This window comes from Marmota monax, unplaced genomic scaffold (assembly GCF_021218885.2).
Source record: "Marmota monax isolate L192 unplaced genomic scaffold, Marmota_monax_Labrador192_F-V1.1 WCK01_AAM20220418_F8-fsc00108, whole genome shotgun sequence".
In the NCBI taxonomy this organism is placed as follows: domain Eukaryota; kingdom Metazoa; phylum Chordata; class Mammalia; order Rodentia; family Sciuridae; genus Marmota; species Marmota monax.
In genome coordinates, this window is record NW_026694593.1 from 3,644,940 (window position 1) to 3,664,223 (window position 19,284).

At 46.5% G+C, this 19,284-nt stretch overlaps 2 protein-coding genes across 2 annotated transcripts; both read right to left on the reverse strand.

Moving 5' to 3' along the window:
• Window positions 1-4,297: 4,297 nt before the first annotated feature.
• Lce7a (late cornified envelope 7A) lies at window positions 4,298-4,969 on the reverse strand. Its single transcript, XM_046421855.2, has one exon. It carries the CDS (start codon window positions 4,855-4,857, stop codon window positions 4,540-4,542), a length of 318 nt encoding a protein of 105 aa, XP_046277811.1. The 5' UTR covers window positions 4,858-4,969; the 3' UTR covers window positions 4,298-4,539.
• A 13,084-nt stretch (window positions 4,970-18,053) lies between these two features.
• Window positions 18,054-18,977, reverse strand: Lce6a (late cornified envelope 6A). Its single transcript, XM_046421470.2, is given in 2 exon segments — window positions 18,054-18,370; window positions 18,837-18,977. A coding segment is annotated over 1 exon segment (297 nt). The 5' UTR covers window positions 18,351-18,370; window positions 18,837-18,977.
• Window positions 18,978-19,284: the final 307 nt, after the last annotated feature.

Genomic DNA, 19,284 nt, shown 5'->3' on the forward strand with positions numbered 1-19,284 from the left:
GTGGTCAAGGTTGCCCTCTGGGCTCTCCTACACTGAGTGCCCCAGGCCAATCATGCCTTTTTGTGACTTATTTGAGGCCCAGAGAATGACAGACAGCAGTCCCCAATTTCACTCCTGCCAGGACACACTTGATAGATGGCAATCTGGTGTGAGCTGGATTACTGCGTGAACCCAGATGTTTTAATAGCTGTGTGCGGGAAGCCATCCTTGGAATACATGAGGATCTTCTCTCAGCATGGTAGCCAGGGAGAGAGGGGCCTGGCATTGAGAACTTTCCCTGGCTCTTGAAAAACCAGCTCTACCTCAGAGCAAAGCCTGTCCAAGGAAGGAGGCGTGACCCTTGTTCTTGGAAAGACCCATAGAGCACTCCTAGGCACATACCCACCCTGCTGAGTTGTTTGTCTGCAAATAACAGGAGAGATCTGTGGAGCCAGGTGTCCCTGACTCAGTCAGGCTAGATGAGGGCCCATAGCAGCCCCCTAGCAGCCACCAATCGGCAGGAGACAGGGAAATACCTGGGATGCCAGATGACCCTCCCAGTAGTTTATGGTGGTTGATAACATGATGGGAAACAATGTAGTTCAGCAAGTATTCCCCTTGTGGCTTAAACCAATCAGTTCAAACGAATTCCCCTCTTGTACTGACCAATCACCCTTACCCAACTTGTTCCCGCCAGTGAATGTGCTAATCATGTTTTAGAGTTGTTTTATGATTTTCCCACGGTGTGTGATGATTTGCTAAGAGATGCTATGATGTAGGTGAAGTCCCTGCCTTCCCCAGAGAGTGTATAAAACTGCTGCAAACCCAGGGCTGGGGGCCTCTCAGCATCACCAGTTGCTGTGTGTGTGCGCGTGGGCGCGGAGGACTGAGCTAGCCCCACAATAAACATCTTTTTGCTGCTACATGGATCTTGGTCTCTGGTGGTCTTTTGTGGGTCCCAAATTCTAGCATAACATATAAGGGCTCGTCCGGGATCCCCCTTATAAGCCTACCCAGACACCCCGATCGAGAGGTGCTGAAAACCCGGCCGGTAAGTGAAGGTATTGCTGATCTGTAGTTTTCTGTACTCTGGTTGCCTGCAGGTTCTGGTTCTGTGTTGGGTGGTTGGCAAAAGGTCCAGGTGGACGCAGCTGACAGGGTTTGTGGGAGACGTCCCCAGCCCCTTCTGGGTTCTGAGTGGATTGCCTTTAGTAAAGTATTTTGTGAAGTATTCGGTAAAGTATTTTGTAGCTGACGGATCCTCCGTCCGCCTCTGCTTTTGGTTTGTGGGTAGCAATCCACGACGCGCTGCGAATTCTGGGGTCAGACCCAATCTGAGGGGGATGCTCCCCCAATCTGTTTGTCTGAAGGGAAGGCCCCAGTTGGCTTGGGGCCAGCACTCCATTTCCGTTTTTGTCGACAATCTGAAAAGGGAATCTGTGTCTTTTGTTAAGTGTGATGGCATTGTTTTACTTTGGACAGATGCAGTGTCCCAAATTCCGGTCTGCCTTAGATGTGTGGAGGTAGCTTTAGCTAAATTTTAGCCTAAGAATGTCCCTAGTATGCTTCTCCTGTAAGGGACCAAAAGTCAATAGAACCGCCAGCTTTTCTGTTCTCACCTTTTACACCCCTTTTCTCTGTGTTTTAAAGAACTTTGATAGACTTTACTCCCCTTTGTTAAATGGTGGAAGCAACATTTTCTTTTCTTCCCGTAGTTGGCTTGAGTGCACCCACTGCAGAGGGAAATGCCTGCTGGGGACCTAAGAACTTTGATACCTTGCTTTTCCTTTTTCTCAAAACCCTGTCCTCGTTATTAAATTGGCATTAATTGGCTTCCAGGACAGGAACCGAATTCCCAGTCACAAATTTTGGCACCCCAGAGGGGACTCTAGAGGAGCCCCCCACCACACACACACACACACACACACACACACGCTCTGCTTTCTTGGGGAAGCCCAGCTCTCCAAACAACTGCAAGTGGAGGGTTAACTTTTTGAGAGCCGACTACGGACTAGTGGAAAGTCAGGAGCTATGCCTGGTGCCTGGGGTCGGCGGACCTAACCAGAGGAGCTGATCCTGTAAGTAAAAGGAGGGACGAGGGACTCCCAGCAGCTGCCGAAGCCCCTTTTGCTTTGGGGAACTCCCTCTTCCTTCCCTGCACTGTAGGGATCACTCCACCTCTGTCTGCTTAAAAAGAAGGGGACACTGAATTCGAGCATGACACTCTCCCACAGCAATAGATCGCCCAAAGCACTGGACTTTCCCTCTGCTCCACTAGGAAGGCTCCTCATAGTGTTATGCTCGAATTCGGGACCCCCAAAAGACCACCAGAGACCAAGATGGATGTAAGCAGCAAAGAGGTGTTTATTGCGAGCTAGCTCGGTCCTCCGCACACACAGCAACTGGTGACGCTGAGAGGCCCCGAGCCCAGGGTTTGCAGCAGTTTTATACACTCTCTGGGGAAGGCAGGGACCCACATACATCATAGCATCTCTTAGCAAATCATCACACACCGCGGGAAAATCAAATAACAACTCTAAAACATGATTAGCACATTCACTGGTGGGAACAAGTTGGGTAGGGGTGATTGGTCAGTACAAGAGGGGTATTCGTTTGAACTGGTTGGTTTAAACCACGAGGTGGGTACGTGCTGAACTACATGGTTTCTCAATATAAACTACTAGGGGGTCGCTGGCATCCCAAGTATTTTCCCCTGTCTCATGCTGATTGGTGGCTGCTAGGGGGTTGCTATGGGCCCCCACCTAGCCTGACAGATCAGGGACACCTGGCTCTGCAGATGTCTCCCGCTATTTGTAGATAAACAACTCAGCAGGGTGGGTATGGGCCTAGGAGTGCTCTGTGGGTCTTTCCAAGGACAAGGGTCACGCCCCCTTCCTTGGACAGGCTTTGCTCTGAGGTAGAGGCTGGTTTCTCAATAGTAGCTCTGGAGGTGGGCATAACCCACTAGGAACTGAACAGCCCACTTTTAACCTTTTTTGGAGAAGAACATTCTATAGAATCTCTTTGGTGTTTTCCAATATAAATAAGGCAGATGCAGGCCCCGTTTGGTCCAGATGCTCCATCTGTCTGATCCGCTTGCCTGTCCTGCCCCACTGTTGAAACTACTTTCTGTGTTCTGTGGTTTTTCTGCCATTTTATTTCTCTTAGCTTTTATTTTTCAGCCAGTCTGTTTCACCAAACCCTTTTCCCACCACCCACGTGGGACGTGGGCAGGAGCTGTGTTTTGGTTAGTCTGAGCTGTGGGTTATGTGTAATTTTTGGAGTACTGTCCATAGGTCCATCCACTACTCACTTGCTAAACTTCTGGGCAGCAGAGTGTCTCAATACTGAGCTTAAGAACCATAGTCACAGAGGGCGAGCAGAAGCATATTTACTGCAGCCCACGTTGGGCTGGGAATGATGGTGCCTTGAGAAGTTGCCCCAAGGCCATGACATTTAGCCTGTTGAACAGAAGAGAAGAAACCACAGAGGGTGGATATTAGCACTGAGGCCTCTCAGGAGCTGGGCTAAATGCCCACTGTGTGGATTCTCCCTGATTCTGGCTCTGGCGCGAAGAAATAGTGGGAGACTCGGTTATGTGGCTATTGGCTGGAGGAGAGTGTTTTTCATGGTTTTAAAACGAGCATCTGACTATAGGTACCCCTGTGTCATTTTTTTTTTCACCTTGAGCAGATTCTCCCAAATAGAAGGGTCTGGGAAGCAGAATGTATCCTGATGAGCAGGACAGTGGCTCAGTGTCAGTGGCAAGTGCAGCAGCAGCAGGACCATTGGGTCACCTGTATATTGAAAGCACCCCCCTATGGCTCCCCTCTGGATCTTTCCTTCTCAAAGCCCTCTCCAAAAACTCAGACCCTGGGTCTGTCTGTACAGGAATTTCCCATCTGAATGGCTCACTATGGGGGTCTGCTTAAAGAATCCAGATTAACAAATGCTGAACGTTTTCTCTGAAATAAAGAGGCTGATTCATAGTGGGGTCGGGAGGGGGAGCATGGGAGGATCAGAGGAACTCTAGACAGGGCCGAGGGGTGGGAGGGGAAGGGAGGGGGAAGGGGGTAAGAAAGATGGTGGAATGAGATGGGCATCATGACCCTAATACATGTATGAAGACACGAATGGTGGGACTCTACATTGTGTACAACCAGAGATGAAAAACCGTGCTCTGTATGTGTAATATGAGTTGTAATGCATCCTGCTGTCATATATGACAAATCAGAATAAAAAAGTACATTAAAAAAAAAGGATCCAGGTTAATGTGGGCTCCATGAAGGAATCAACAAATACCCAGAAGTCAGGGCCCAGGGGAGCAGAGCTTTATTTCTGCACTGAGAAGGCTTGGGGAGCAGAGTTTCCCCTTGCTTTCAGGTCTCCTTGATGGAGTACCACAGCCAGGAGGGTCGAGGTTCTCAGCAAGAGGAAGAGCAGATCGCCTGCACAGCCAGTTCAGGAGGAGAGGGAGGAAGCAGCACAAGAGTGAGCCAAGGCATCCGTCTTTCAGGCTGGTCCTTGGCTGTGGTTTCTCAGCTCCTCAAAGGTCGCAGGTCAACTGCAGCCCCCAGAGCCGTGGCAGCCGCTGGAACATCCAGAGGACTCATTCGCACAGCAGTCAGAGTTCTGGGGCCCGGGCAGGTAGACTCCTGGAAGCCGTGGAAACCGGTGAGACCCGAGACAGCAGCCGTGGCCCCCAAACCCAGAAACGCAGCAGGTGGGAGGACAGCTGGAGGAGGCTGGGGCTGGAGAGGGGCAGGGAGCTGGGCCTGAGGCCGGAGCCTGAGGGGCCTGAGGCGGGCACTTGGGTGGACATTTAGGGAGGCTCTTGGCAGAGAGTTGGTACTTCTGCTGGTTTTGCTGGTAGGACATCTTGGAGAAAGTCCAGTTACCCTAAAAATACAGGTTTTTAAAAATTCCAGTGAATATCAATGTTATTTGTATCAATATATTTTTCTGCAGAAACTGAACTTCTGCAGTTAAATCTGCCTCTGGTAGCTGTATCCTGCTGTCCTGGCCCAGGAGAAATCCAGCAGAGGGTAAACCAGAATTTGCTCCCCGCTTCTCCCATCTGGCCTGTTTCTCCTCAGACTCCTGACTGTCAAAGCAGCAGCTTAGGGCCCCGGGTAACTCCCAGTGTCTTACGGGAGCTTTTATCATATTCTCTAATTTATGCATTCACTGCATTTTTATCTCAGGCTCACTGTTATGCCAGCCCTCTCCATCATCTCCTTTTTTTTCTTTCTCTTTCTTGCATCATGGGATCTGCTTATTCCTACGCCTCCGCTTTATGCAGTTGAGTCTTGTCTAAAACAATAGCTTGTACCCATCACCATGACTCTACCACTCCAGTTTCTGGTTTTCATTCACCCCTTCTGGGATGGCAATTTTCAGACCACCTGGAAGATATCCATGCACCTGGTCTTCCTGAAATTACCGGTTAGTTCTCACTGTCTCCGTCCTGGGATGCCTTGTCCCATTGAGCAGAAACATGCCAGCCCCAGCTGTCCCCAAACTGCCATAGCATCAGGAAGCACACTTACCTTGTCTTCCTAACCGTGGGCAGGTGCTGGAACTGAGGAGACCCTATTTATACGTGGGCTCTCCACCCAGCTCAAGGAAGGAGCCACGGAGGGTATGAAAGCTGCTTGCTAACCATGTGTTTGTGACCACAACTTCCCACATTCCTCCAGCTCAGTCATTCTACCACTTTATCACTCTGGGTCACCACCAGATCCTCACGAGTCTGTTCCCAAAGCATCCCTTCCCTCCACAAACCCTAGAGATCTTCCCATAAAGATATAAAGACCATGATTCACAAGGCTGTTTACAGGGGCAGAGGTTGGAGATTGAAATCTAGATTTCTGGAGGAATCCAAAGTATGACCGACCAGCAGGCCACAGAGGCTGCATCAGCCCAGGGCACAGACGGGGTTTCTGTCGGTTTTAGCAACAAATTGGGAACCAATGATCTGAGCACTCATAGGCCACTACTGGGGGCTCATGTGTCTGATTCAGACCCCAAAGTGCCTGACGTGTTGACCAAGGATGGCATCACAGAGAGGAAAGGGTCTAACGCCACTGCTTCCTCTTGACACATGAGCATCTGCACCAGCAGCCGTAAATCCTTACCCTAAGACCACAAGTCCAGGAACCTTTTCCTGTTCACAGCCCCTTCTTTTCAAACCTGCTTGCTTACATTCCCGGGAATCTACTCTCTCCCTGCCCACCAGCCCCCTTCTTTTGTGCCACTCTGTTGAGGGCCACAGCCGAGCCGGGATGACGCATGGCATTTTTGCCAGAAGTAGTGGTTGAGAGGTGATGCTAGTGAGCCATTGAGATGATGACTTTTGAGTTCTGGCGGAGTTCCCCGTTGAGTTCCACTTGAGCTCTTGCGGGGATTCCCGGAGAGTTCCCATTGGTTGGGGAAGTGCCGGAGGAGGGATTTCCGGTTGTTGGCTCCTGGAGGAGCCGCGTGGCGTTAGGGAGAGTTCCCGGGGAGCGTGTGTGAAGTGTGCTGGTGGAGTTCAGAAATAAAGTTTGTTCCTGCTTCAGTGGCTTGTGATATGTGCCCCAGCCAGACTGCGGCACCACTCCCCACCCAATTGGACTTCCTTGGCTCATCATTTCAGTCAATCTGTGGCCAATATCACAACCTTCCTTGCTCCTTTGACTTCAACGCGCCCGACTGACAAAACCCCAACCCTTGTGAAATCCTCCCTACTGTACCCAACTGCTATGAAAATTTTAAAAAATTAAAAAGACTTGGCAGGTTGAAATCATCACTGAATTATGATCCTCCACCTTGGCTGGGCCCCCAATACTACTTCCTTCTAAGCCTTATCTGTCCGTTGCCCCTAGACAGAGGATATGGCTCTACTGCACGGAGCAATAGTGTGAAATGTGAGGTGCTTTGGCTTGAAGCCCACTTTGGGCCTTAACCATCCTTTAAGACTTCCTGGGTTATGAGGGGAGGATCCTTTTCTCTGGATCCTTGTATCTTCAACCTCGATTGTTTTATTTCTTCTACAAAATGCTTCTGTGGTGTCCTGTATTCCTGTAACCCGATGCTCGTGTTTACTTTTCAATAGTTGTCATTCTGGATTGGATGACACTTGGGTGTTCACTGGGTCGCTCTTCGTCCCCAACTTCAGCACAGGTCACCATACTTGGCGTAGTAGAAGGACCCCAAAACTGGTGGTGGACGCTGAAGCCTTTGCTCCTTTCACTCTGAGAGGGAGCTCCTTGGAAGGCCAGGCCCACACAGGTACTGAGGGCAGGTGTGGGAGGCTGCTCCCCGGGGCGCGGTCATTCATGCCGACCAGAAGCCAAAGCATTACAATGCAGCTTTGCAGAGAGCTTGACTCTGGTCTTGGCTGTGCTCGGCTCTCTGGGCTGCAGAGGAGGCTGGACCAGATTTCAAGCCTGTCTGCAAGTCAGTCTACTTTCATTTATGGGCGTCAGACATCTAGGGGGGCTAACACTCATCCCAGTTTGATCTTCTTTCTAAAAATACTTCACTTGGAGGTGGGGTGACTTGATGGAGAGGGGAGAGATGGTGGCTGGTGTGTGAGTAGGTGAGGGCATGAAAGGTCTGAAGGTCAGTCACACCGTGAGGGGGGAACTTCCTATACTGTAGTCTATGCAGTTCATCCCATTTGTTAATGGAAGTCACGTACTTCACATCTGGCTTTGTTGTGTCCAAACCGATTGCTATGAACCTATGTGAGTCTTGCCTGATTGTGCCTCTTGTGACTGGCAGTGTGAGCTATTGGAACCCAAATCTGTAAATATGGTGAAATTCTGTCCCCTTTCCTGCCCTGAGCATACTGAAACACGACGAGTAATCTCAAACGGCGGAAAAACATCATTGTATTATGTGGACACATTACAATCAAGGAATTACTGAAATAATGAAAAAAATCACTTATCCCGACAAAAGCTTTCTTGTAGTGACTTTGGAAACATCACTTTAAGGATATTAATTTGTTTATTGAGTGCCTACTGGATGCAGGGTTTTGTGAATTCAAAGAGTATTATATTTCTTTGATCTGAGGGAATGGTATGAATTGAGGTGTGGGAGGCCAACCTTACATGTGACTGAGTTACACTCCCTGGCTGGGTGCTGAGGCGCTCAGTAGCAGAAATGTGACACCCTTCTTGGGTTCGAGGGTTGGTGTCTCGTGCATGGGTGTGTCTTGCTACAGCCCCATGGGTGAAGCTACGCTCACCTGTTCCTTTGTAATATACCCCTTGCCCTGTTTAGGATAGAATCTTCCATGGAAGTGCCTTGTGTGTGTCCCCTTCTCTTACTGTGCCCTTGGGTGTGGCCTACCCAGGTGTCAGTCAACCTGCTGACAGTGGACATCATGAAGATAGACTCAGCCCCCTGAAACCTGACCCCTTGCCTCATTTGAATAGCTTCTCCTCAATAAAAGGGGTCAGCGTGTGCTCTTGCTCTCCGTTCCTGTGGACCCTTAAGGTCAGAGGAGCCGTCACAGCAACCCCAAAGAAAAAGGTATTTGTGGCTCTTGCGTGGTTATTTCGTGCAGCCCAGTCAGCCCAGTTCAACTGGAGTGACCCCTGAGCCTTTTAGTCATGAGATCAGAAACCCGGCATTGAGGGAAGGAAGAAGAGCATTAACACTTATCCTCAACCCCTCATCCATCAAATATGTTTGCATCATCATGCAGTATTGCACACTGGCCCTCCGAGCCTCTTATGGTTAATCACATTAACAGATGAAAAGTGTCTCAGACTCAGACACATCAGAATATCCATGATTCCAGTGCCTGGGCCCTGATTCCAGACCCATGTGCTTCCAGATTTTATGTGACGTGAAGACGTGGAGCCAATGCAGAGAACCAAGGAACGGGAAGCAGCCTGGAGGGGGCGGGTGCCCGAGGACAGCGGTGCCTGCTCTCTGGTGGTGTGTCTGTGGAGGGAGAGTCTCCGGGAGCTGGCCAGGCAGTGACGGGGAAGGGCATTCTGGGCAGAGACGGGAATGAGCGTAGTCTGTTCTGGAAGCAGAGAGTGCCCATAATACTGGGTGCATAAGAATAAGAGATGGGACACTGGTTGACAGAAAGGAAGGAGGGAACCCAAACATAAAGAGCTATCCTTGCTGGGTTGGGTGATTTTAGCCTATAGTTTCATGGCTTCCAAATTATATTCCTTTGAACCTGCTGCCAAAGGAGGCTCAACTTCAGCCCTTCTGACAGCCACACCTACAGACAACAGGATTCACTGCCCCGGATCAATCAGTAGGATTCCCCCTCCTTGCCTGCACCATGGACTATCGATTAGCCTTCCCGTCTTTAGTCTTTATGTGGTGTAAAAGCTGAAAGAATAAGGATCTCAGAGTCAGTGCACTGGTATTTGAATCATGGGCGTGTTATTTAATGTGTTTTGAGCTTTGCTTTTTATTAATCTGTAAAATGAGATGAACAATAAGAACATATAGACCTTTTGTATTACATAATGCAAATAGTTTTTGTCAGATAGTAGATGGAAAATAAATTTTAATTTCCTTCTTTTTCTCATGTCATCTTTTTATTGGTTGTTTTTAGATGTACATGACAGGAGGGTGTATTTTGACATATTTTACATACATGGGGTGCAACCCATTACTATTTTGATCCCATTCTTGTGGTTGAACATGATGTGGCATTACACTGACATGTGTTGCTATTTGAGCATAGGAAGTTATGCCCAGTTCATTCTCCTGTCTTTCCTATTCCCATCCCCATTGCCTTCCCTCATTCCCCTTGGTCTGATCCAATGAACGTCTATACTTTTCTGCTTTCCTCATATCATCTCATAGGAGAGTCCCACAAACTTACGTTCTATTTTAACATACCACAATTTTTAATGTTTGACTATTCAGACAACCTAGAAGGGGGAGCCCCAGAAGACGAGAGTCTGGGTTGGCTTCCTCTCTGCTGCAATCAGAGTAATTATAGCTCTACTTGTTTTATGCATTGAAGGAACACAGATGATTTAATTTCAGAATGGGATCATGCTGCCTTACAACGAATTGACCAGACACAATGGGCCATCCCCGACCATTTAAGCGAGGGAAAGGGATGATCAGATTTTCATTTTAGAATTACTAGGTCAGGTGGCCTTCATCGCCTTAATTTGGATACTTAACAAGTTGAAGTCTTTAGTGGATGGTCAGACTGAGGTTTGATTGGAGCATCAGAGCTGGGCTTGGGAAAGCTCTTTATTGGTGAACTTCTAGGGAAGAGATGTGCTGGATGGGGATTGAAGGGCCCTAACTGGCCAGGACGCTCTGGACCTGGCTGTGCATTCCTGGACTCCTGTCTCACCTGCTCTTGCACTTCCTCACCATCCTGCCTGCCTGAGAAGGATTCAAGAATGTATGGATTCCTCCCTGGCTTGGGTGTGCCCCTTAATAGAAGGGTGAGGTTCCACTGGGCCAGCATGGGCATGCATGAGATTCTTATCAAGCTAATCCCTAAGTGATTAAAGACTGGCACACCTGGATCCCTTTGCCTGAGCAGTTGGCCCCTGAACCGTCCTCCTACAGGCCGGAGGAACAGGAAGCACCTGTGGGTCTAAATCTGGTGCTGGAATAGACTCGTGGTCCTCCCAAAGGCAATGGGATCTGCCCCAGACTCACTGGGGGACCAACGCTGCTTGTGCTTCTCTCGGGTTCAGGAAATAGTGAACAGAAATCAGGACTTGTTTAAAGGGACAAGGCTTATTCAGCATAGCACATTCTCAGCATTTTTAGGAAATGGTTTGAAAAGCCAGTCACTCCAGCCTGTCTACACAGCCTGGTCAGAGTCAGGCTCATCATGTATAATGTGGGTGGTTAAAAGAAATAGTGTGAGAAAAAAACCTAGTGGTGTCCAGCACCCAGTGGGTGTCGTAGTTATACACATAAATGCTGTTGTCTTTTAGAGCCTTAGGTGTGCTCCAGCTGCCGAGTCCTATCTCTGTGGGACTCGTGTCTCTGTCTCTGTCCCCAGCTGCAGAGAACTTCCCTGGGAAGAAGGGGCAGGTCATCCCTGGAGCACAGACCTACCCCTGACACTGACCAGCTGCGGGTCAGTTGCCCCCTCTGGGCCCCAACCTCTTCACTTGTAAAATGAGCATTGCTGATTTATCTCGATCTCTGAGGGCTGACCAAGAGCAACAGCTAAAACATCCTCTTAAAAGAATATGTTTACTCATGTGACCATCAAATGATGCCTCGTAGTCCCCAAATAGGAGGGGAGGAGAAGGCACCTTCTTGCTTATCTTTTTCCTCCAGGCAAAGACTCAAGAAGATATCTGAATCTTCCAAGGAAGGAGATTCTACACTCTGCACTGATGGACCTTTCCTACTCCTGTGTAACCTCATCCCTTCCTGCTGACGTTTAAAGATGGGTTCCTGCGCTGTTGTGGTTGCACACACCTATGATCCTAGTGACCCGGGAGACGGAGGCAAAGGATGGCAAGTTCGAGGCCAGCCTTAGTAACTTAGTGTGACCCTGTCCCAAAATAAAATAAATAAATAAATAAAAGAACTGGGGAAGTAGTTGAGTGGAAGAGTACTGGGTACGGGGTTCAATCCCCAATACCAATAAAATAAAATAAGGATTTCTCCCATGGAGGTGAGCTGAACAGATTCCGGCTGCACCACTCCCCTATTCTTAGAGACTAATGTCTCTGGCTCATCACAACTAAGGACTTTCCTCCCCACTGTTCTCTCTTCTATGCCAAAAGGAGATGAACCCACTCTACTGTATCTGTCATCCTCCAATTAACATCTTTAAAAGAAAGACAAAGAAGGTGAATCCCTTCTCCCGGACCCCTCACCTCAAAACCTGTTTCTAGTTGGGAAAGTAGTGTCATCTTGACCCTGTACCCTCTTAGGGAATGGGGGAGCTATTAAGAAGGCTTAGACATGTTGTTCCAACTTGTAGGGATGGTATCCTCATCTGTGACAGCAGAACTCTGTGTTCTGTCCTTCTGAGCCTGTAGTTTTAAGCCATTCAAACTTTTAGAGAAGGTGATCACACATTTCCCATGCTGGGTTTCTTCTCTTAGCACTGTGAGTTGGGTATGCTGCACGTGAAATATTGAAGGTTGGAGAGTTGAAACACAAGTGCATACCACACATTCCAGAGCAATTGGCCAAGCCAGCAAGGAGCTGCAGGAAGCCAGGAAATTGTCCTTCCAGTCTTCCTTCTTGTTCTGTTATGGAACAGGGATTCCAAACTGGTGGAACATGAGCCGCATGGGAAGTACTTTAAAAATGCAGATTCCTGGCCCCTAACTAAAACCTACTGAATCATAAACTTCAAGGAGTGAGTCTAAAACATTGGCATTGCTTACGTATCTCCTGTGTGGTTCTACCTAATTTGAGAACCATGGCTCTAGAGAGTTCTGGTAGAACCATAGAAACCGAGTCAGTCCTTGGCTGGTGACAGAGGGACCTCAGGCTCCTACCGCATTCCTCAGAGCTCCTGGGGGGATCTGGATGGAGAGTTGAAAGAGGTGGGAGGCACAGGCAACAGGTCATTCAGCCTTGGAGACACTTAGCAAATGTCTATCAAGTTCTCACACCCTGTCTCCGACACGCCTCATGATGAGCTTTGTTAACAGAAATGCTTTCAGTTGGATAATTCCTTGCCTCGAAAAATGGCACCATTTCTCCTTCTTCCTCTTTCCCTTCTTCTTTTTCTTTAAAAAAAAAAAAAACAACAACTGGGGATTGAACCCAGGAATGCTTAACCCCTGAGCCACAACCCCAACCCTTTTATTTTTTTGACTTAGGATCTCACACAGTTGCTTAGCGCCTCCCTAAGTTGAGAACACTATCAATCACAACATGATAATATAATGTTAGATGATAACTCCAAGTATGATATATGTAGGTATCCAGTGTCCACAAGTCCATTCTGATATAAATAAATTACTGAATGGATTAAAAGGGGGAAGAGGACAGATAAGACTCTCATAGAGAATTCTAACTGGTTCCTACAGATAGTAAGCCCTCCCAGGAATGGAACACTCTCCTACCTTCCTTGGACTGCACATTGTGACTTTCTTCCAAGGGAGGGTATGGAAAGGGAAAGAGAAGGGGTGACTTTAGAGTGAAGAAGCGCTGTCTCAGCTGGTGGATCAAGTCAACATCCACGGTGGTGTCGCATTATGAGCATACAACCTTGATATGGTGAGATGACAATGGCATCTGCCCTCTTTGGTCTTGTTACCTGGAAAGAAGGTTCTAGCGCTTGGTGCTCCACTAAAACCCAGGAGACGGAGGTAGGTGAAGGAAAATAGGCTTACTCAAAGCTGGCTTTGAGGAAGACAGAGGAGACCATTCCTGTCTCAGATTCCCATCTCTGGGGAGGTCGGGTGTGAACACCTTTCATAGAGGAGAGGGGTGCATGGGAGACAAGGCAGGGAACGTACACATGTGGACTTACCTAGGCTGTCCTGGTTAGAACCTTCACTGCCTTAGTTTCCTTGGTACCACCAGGGCCAGGGGTAGCTTCTCAGTTTCCGTCCTCAGAATGCAGAAAAGCAGTTGCCAAAAAGTTGGGGAGCAAAACCATTTTAGTGCTTTTAATTTCAAAGTGGCTTTGTTACAGTCTTTCCTACCAAAGTTAATAATCCCATCATCATTGTGAGAAAATCAGGAGATCCCTTGTTAAGGGAGATTCTAGAAAATGTCCAACCAATAGGCCTCAAAGCTGTCACGGTCTTCCAAAATAAAGAAAGTGTGGGAAACTGTCAGTCAAGAGGAGCCTGAGGAGACAGATCTTTGGATGTAAGATAGTATTCTGAATGGGGTCCAGGAACACAAAACATTAATGGTAACAAACATACTGATAATGTAAGATCTTTTTTTTTTTTTTTTGGTACCGGGGATAGAACTCAGGCGCATTCAACCACTGAGCCACATCCCCAGCCTTATTTTGTATTTTATTTAGAGACAGGGTCTCACTGAGTTGCTAAGCACCTTGCCATTGCTGAGGCTGGCTTTGAACTTGTGATCCTCCCGTCTCAGCCTCCTGAGCTGCTGGGATTATAGGCGTGCATACTGCGCCTACCTAATGTAAGATCTTGAAAGGGGAAAGTGGGTGAAAGTATACAGGAATTCTTTACTATATTTGCAACTTTTCTAGAAGGCTATTCTAAAATAAAAGGATATTTAAAATAAAAATAGTGTAGACCCCAAATGTATGTTACAACTAACATTTATTGAGTTTAAAATGTATTGACTACAGCACCTATGATATCACATAACTGCCTGCACATTCTTCCAAGGAGAAATTATTGATTAATCAACCCAATTTTTAGGTAATTTATCAAATTTAGATAAAAGCTAATTTACCTAATTTTTCGACGAGGAAACTATCTAAAGGCATACAGGGCCCAGGAACTTTTTGTGAGGTCACAGAGTTCTGACTGAGTACTTACTCTGCTAAGGTAGGTTTGGCCCAAGGCCCTTGCAGATACAAATTAAAACAAGATGTGATTTTGTTTATTTAGTTTGTTATAGAAAATTAGTACATTGACATGAAATGGGATGAGTCTGCCATAACTTTCCTATGTACATATACGAATATACCACAGTGAATGTCTACATCACGTACAACAAAAAGACTGGGATCCTAATTAGAATTAGATATACTCCAAGTTCATATAAATAAGTCAAATTATACCTACTGTCATGTAAAACCAAAAAGAACAAAAATTAAAAATTAAAAAAAACCAGGTATTCCAACAGGTTGAAATTTGAAAATCTTAGCTCTCATTCTAAACAATCTGCAAATATATTTCTTTCCTCCCTGCCTGCTGGCCATGTCTAATACTTCCTCAAAGTAAAACCAGGGCTGAGCCCCATGCTCACTTTCCCTTCTTCACTTCTACTAATATATTTAAACATGACCTTATTTTTAATAGTATAATTGGTTACCCTGTAACATTAAATAAAACTATAAGTAAAGCTCTGTCTTTACCCATCAAGAAAAGGTAATATTTCTTGACTTTCCAGAACCTAAGAGAAGTAATTGGAACTAAATAGTTTCTTTCACATTAGGATGATTTTTATTTTATTTGTGACATCTTTACAGGAATAAACAAAAACAAATGACTGATGATTTGTGTTATGTCATGAAGTACATAGTATCAACAGCACAATATTCTCTGCCAGACATTGTAAAGTGAATGGTGCTTTGCAAGGTGTGCTCAGGGAAGGGGCGAGCGAGGCCAGCCTCAGTAGAGTTGACCCTGGGCCAGGTGAAAGAGGGTCACACAGTCCTGACTGGAGACCGGTGGGCTGAGCAATGGGCGATCTGGAGTAGAGATCCCGGGACTCAGGTTCAGTTCCTGTGCAAGACCTTGCTTGCCGGAAGGCTGGGTTTGAGACTTAAGGGGGGACAGAGCACCAACAACACTGGGCAACTTCACCCAAGGGCCTTTCAAAGTCCTTGGAGAGCTCTCTAAACCCCTAGCAACTATTTCTTAAACTTTCATATTCTTTATTTAGTCCAAACGATACAACATTTAACATTTTCTAAAAAGCAAATTAAATATCAAATGTATGAAGTTTCTCTATCAAAATGATATTTTTTGAATTAGGAAATATTAAAAAGTTAGATATTTTATTATGAAAATTAAGCAATGAGGCCACTTACCTAGTTTTGTTGTTTCTACAAACTGTTAAAATGTTGTATATAGGACATAAAAGTATGCATATTATTTATTAAATTTGCAATTAAACATTGTATTGCAATTAAACATTGTATACATTTATCGGGTACATGTGATTTTGAAACATGTGTTCATTGTGAAATAGCTAAAGCAAACTAATTACCATGCATTAACTCAATACCTAACATTATTTTGTGGTGAGAACACTTAAAATCAATCTGTCAATTAGTCATCTTTCTATCTATCTATCTATCTATCTATCTATCGGGAATCCTAGGACTAAAGAAATTTGAATAGGCCAAATATTAAGTAGTATTTTTGTTAAAGGAAAATAGTTTCTGTCAAACTTTTCAGAAACTATTGTTTAGTATGTGCCTTCAATGAAGAACAGAAATAAAATGTAGAAAAAGAAGATATTCTTATACAGTGAACTTAATCAAGCAAATGTTGATATTTTGGGGATTCTTTCCAGAAACCTTTCACTAAACTTATTGACCATCTGAAATCATTATTTAAAAACCTGTCAGCTAAGTAGAGCAGTTCAAACAACAGGATATTGTACTTATAAGACATTGCTTATACAGTACATAAAATGAGTGTATACTGGTCAAGTCTCCCGGGAGTGTTTCTTCTCACAGAGTGGATTGTTTCCTCTGTAAGCCGGGATAGTCCTTTAACATAGTACTGACTCTTGCTTTCGAACAAAAGACATTCCTTCCCCAAATGGAGGGAATGGAGCAGTCTTAATTGCTCTCCAAATGCAATTTTCCTGGAGAATTTCAAAAAAATTTCATGTTTTTTGACAATTCTAGAATTCCAATTCTAAAAATTTATTCTAAGAAAATTAAGAATCACCAGTGAGAATATTTACTTTCTGCGAGTTTTCAAATATAGCTAAGAAATTATTAATCATGATTATTTTTAGATGACAAGATTTTAGATTGGTCTTGATCATTTTACTTATGCTTATCTGCATTAACAAATCCTTTTCTTTTTCTTTTTTGTGGTGTTGTGGATTGAACCGCCAGGGCCCCGCACACAATAGGCAAATACCCTACCACTGAGCTACACCCTCAGTCCCCTGCACTAACAAATCTTCATACAAGTATGGGTCATTTGTTTAATGAGAAAAATTACACATATAAAATTATAATTACAATAATTATGACACATATCTATATATAGATATATGACGTAACAAAGGTAAAATCAGGTCCGGCATTATTAGACTTGCTAAGCTCTAGAGATGGGCATGCTTTCTATTAGAAATGATAGACTGAAATTGTTTTCTGAGACTGGTCAATAAAATCTATTGAGTTGAAGAACTGCCAGAAAATGTCTGTCAGTGAAAAATCTTTTTAAAATATTTATTTATTTTTTAGTTGTAGTTGGACACAACACCTTTATTTTATTTATTTTTATGTGGTGCTGAGGATCGAACCCAGGGCCTTGCACATGCTAGGTGAGCGCTCTACTGCTGAGCCACAACCCCAGCTCCTATCAGTGAAAAATCTTACCTGAAACTTCTATTGATATGCAACAGAGTTAAACTGCAGCCCCCTGCAGACCCCCTATAATATATGTCAGGTTTCCATTAACCAAGGCCTCTAGATCCTGGGCCTGAGTCCAGACTTTCCCCAGAGGTACAATCCTTTGGTAGATGGATTTTTATTCTTGAAATTCAGAAAAAGCTGGTTTGAATTACATGAGGAATTGTCATCATCTCACTCCAGCCAATCTGAGATTCACTCTATTGCCATGTGTCGGTTTGGCTGATCTTCCACCTGGAAGGTGCTTCCTCCTCACACCACATCCCCTTAAAGTCTACTTCCCACCTATCAGAGAATCTCTGGCTGCTGCCCTTGACCTTTTATATTTTTTTCTGTTTTACGTTCTTTTAGATGCACAATGAGAAATGACAAAAACAAGTTAACAAGTTTAAAATTTTATTTATTAATCCTCTTGTTTCAGTCTGGAGTGTCCATTGCTGCTTCTACTGGATGGCAAGCTTCTCAGGAGCCGGAGGAAGTCTGTAAGCACAGTGGCTCGTGCACAGGAGGGGCTTGGTGTGGGGCTCGGTGTGCTTCCTGCATCGCGGGCTGCAGTGCTAGAACCCTGCAGTGACATAGGTTGACATGAGAGGCTCTGAGAACAAGGGCCCGAATCTCTGAAAGCCGTCTCCTGGGGGGAAGGAGAAGCAGCACATCCACTGAGGGGGCTCAGTGCCTCCGAGCAAGGACCACAGAAGTCCCAGCCGTGCTCCAGGAAGACAGCATTACTGCCGCGGAGCTAAAGGGTGGGTGGGAGAGCAGCAGAAGAGACCCCTCTCCAGGGCTGGGGCTGGGCGTTCCGCACCCAAGTAAGAGCTGGAGGCTGGGTTTCTGAGTGGAGTCAGAACCCCAGGCTGAGGAGGAGCAGCTGTACCTGTTCCTTCGCTGGATCTCCTCAGCACTCCTCCTCTTTGCAGGGGTAGGTCCTGCCACCGCTGAGGCAGCGAGGCTGGCGGCGAGCCCTCCTGACGCGGGCTGAGCTCTGAGCTCCAGGCCTTTGGGACTGGGAAGGACAAACTCCTGAACAGGGAATCCCACAAGGAGCAGAGGAGAGGTCTAGGCAGGGGCTTGGGCATGGGGCAGGGGAACCCTGAGGAGCCTTGGGAGGCTGTGAAGACTGCTGCTTCTCCTGTGGCATTGCTCAGCTACGTGTGGAATCTGGAAGAGAAAGAGTCAGGGTTAGGGCAGGGAACCAGTCAGCTTGCCCGCAACGGAGGAGGAGGAGCAGCACTAACAACCCCTGGAAGTCCACCCCAGGAGGGCCGGGGTGGGGTGAACTTAAACATCCGAGGAGTAAATCCTAATGGAAATTCCTAGGGGACTCCCTCACCCACAACCAAGCTGATAACTTATTCTTTCTTTTAAAAAAGAAAAAAAAAAAGTCAGCCACCTAGTCGAGCTGACCGTCTGCCTTTCCCAGGCCCATGCCCACCACTGCACCATGGTCAGGTGTACAGGAGAGTGTCCGCTCTTTCTTCACCTAGGCTTGACCTGCCCTGAGACCCTGAGCGTACATGTCCCCTGGTTCTCTAGTCCACTGGCCTCTCTGGTTTTCTCCCGGGTTAGATCATTTAGAGTCTTTTGTAGGGACTTACACTTCCCTTCTCCTTCCCCAAACTTGTACCTGCTCATCAACTCCCTGGGAAGAGAATAGGAGAGGTCAAGATGCCTTAGCAGCCCCTGAGTGACGGGCAGCCAGGCGTCTCTCCACCCAGAAATCACCTTGCCCTAGAGGAGGACAAGTGGACAAGCCATCCCAGAAGCCTTGTGGGTGGGCAGAGAAGAGGCTATTCTATATATCCTCCCGTTGAACCTCCAGGCTCCCTATTATTGGAGGGCAGCCATGCAATGCAGGATGATGTATCCGGATGTTTCACAATTCCCAGGCTGGATTCCTCAGCTACACACAGCTGGGATGTGGTTCAAAGGGATTTTCATGTGAGTGAGCGGCCAGATGGCGGGAGCGTTCGGATTGGCCGGGGTGGAAGTCTTACGACATCCCTGGTGGTGATGGGGTGTTGGGTAGGGTCCAAATCCTGCTGAGTTCAGTTTGGGATCCGAGAAGGAAGATC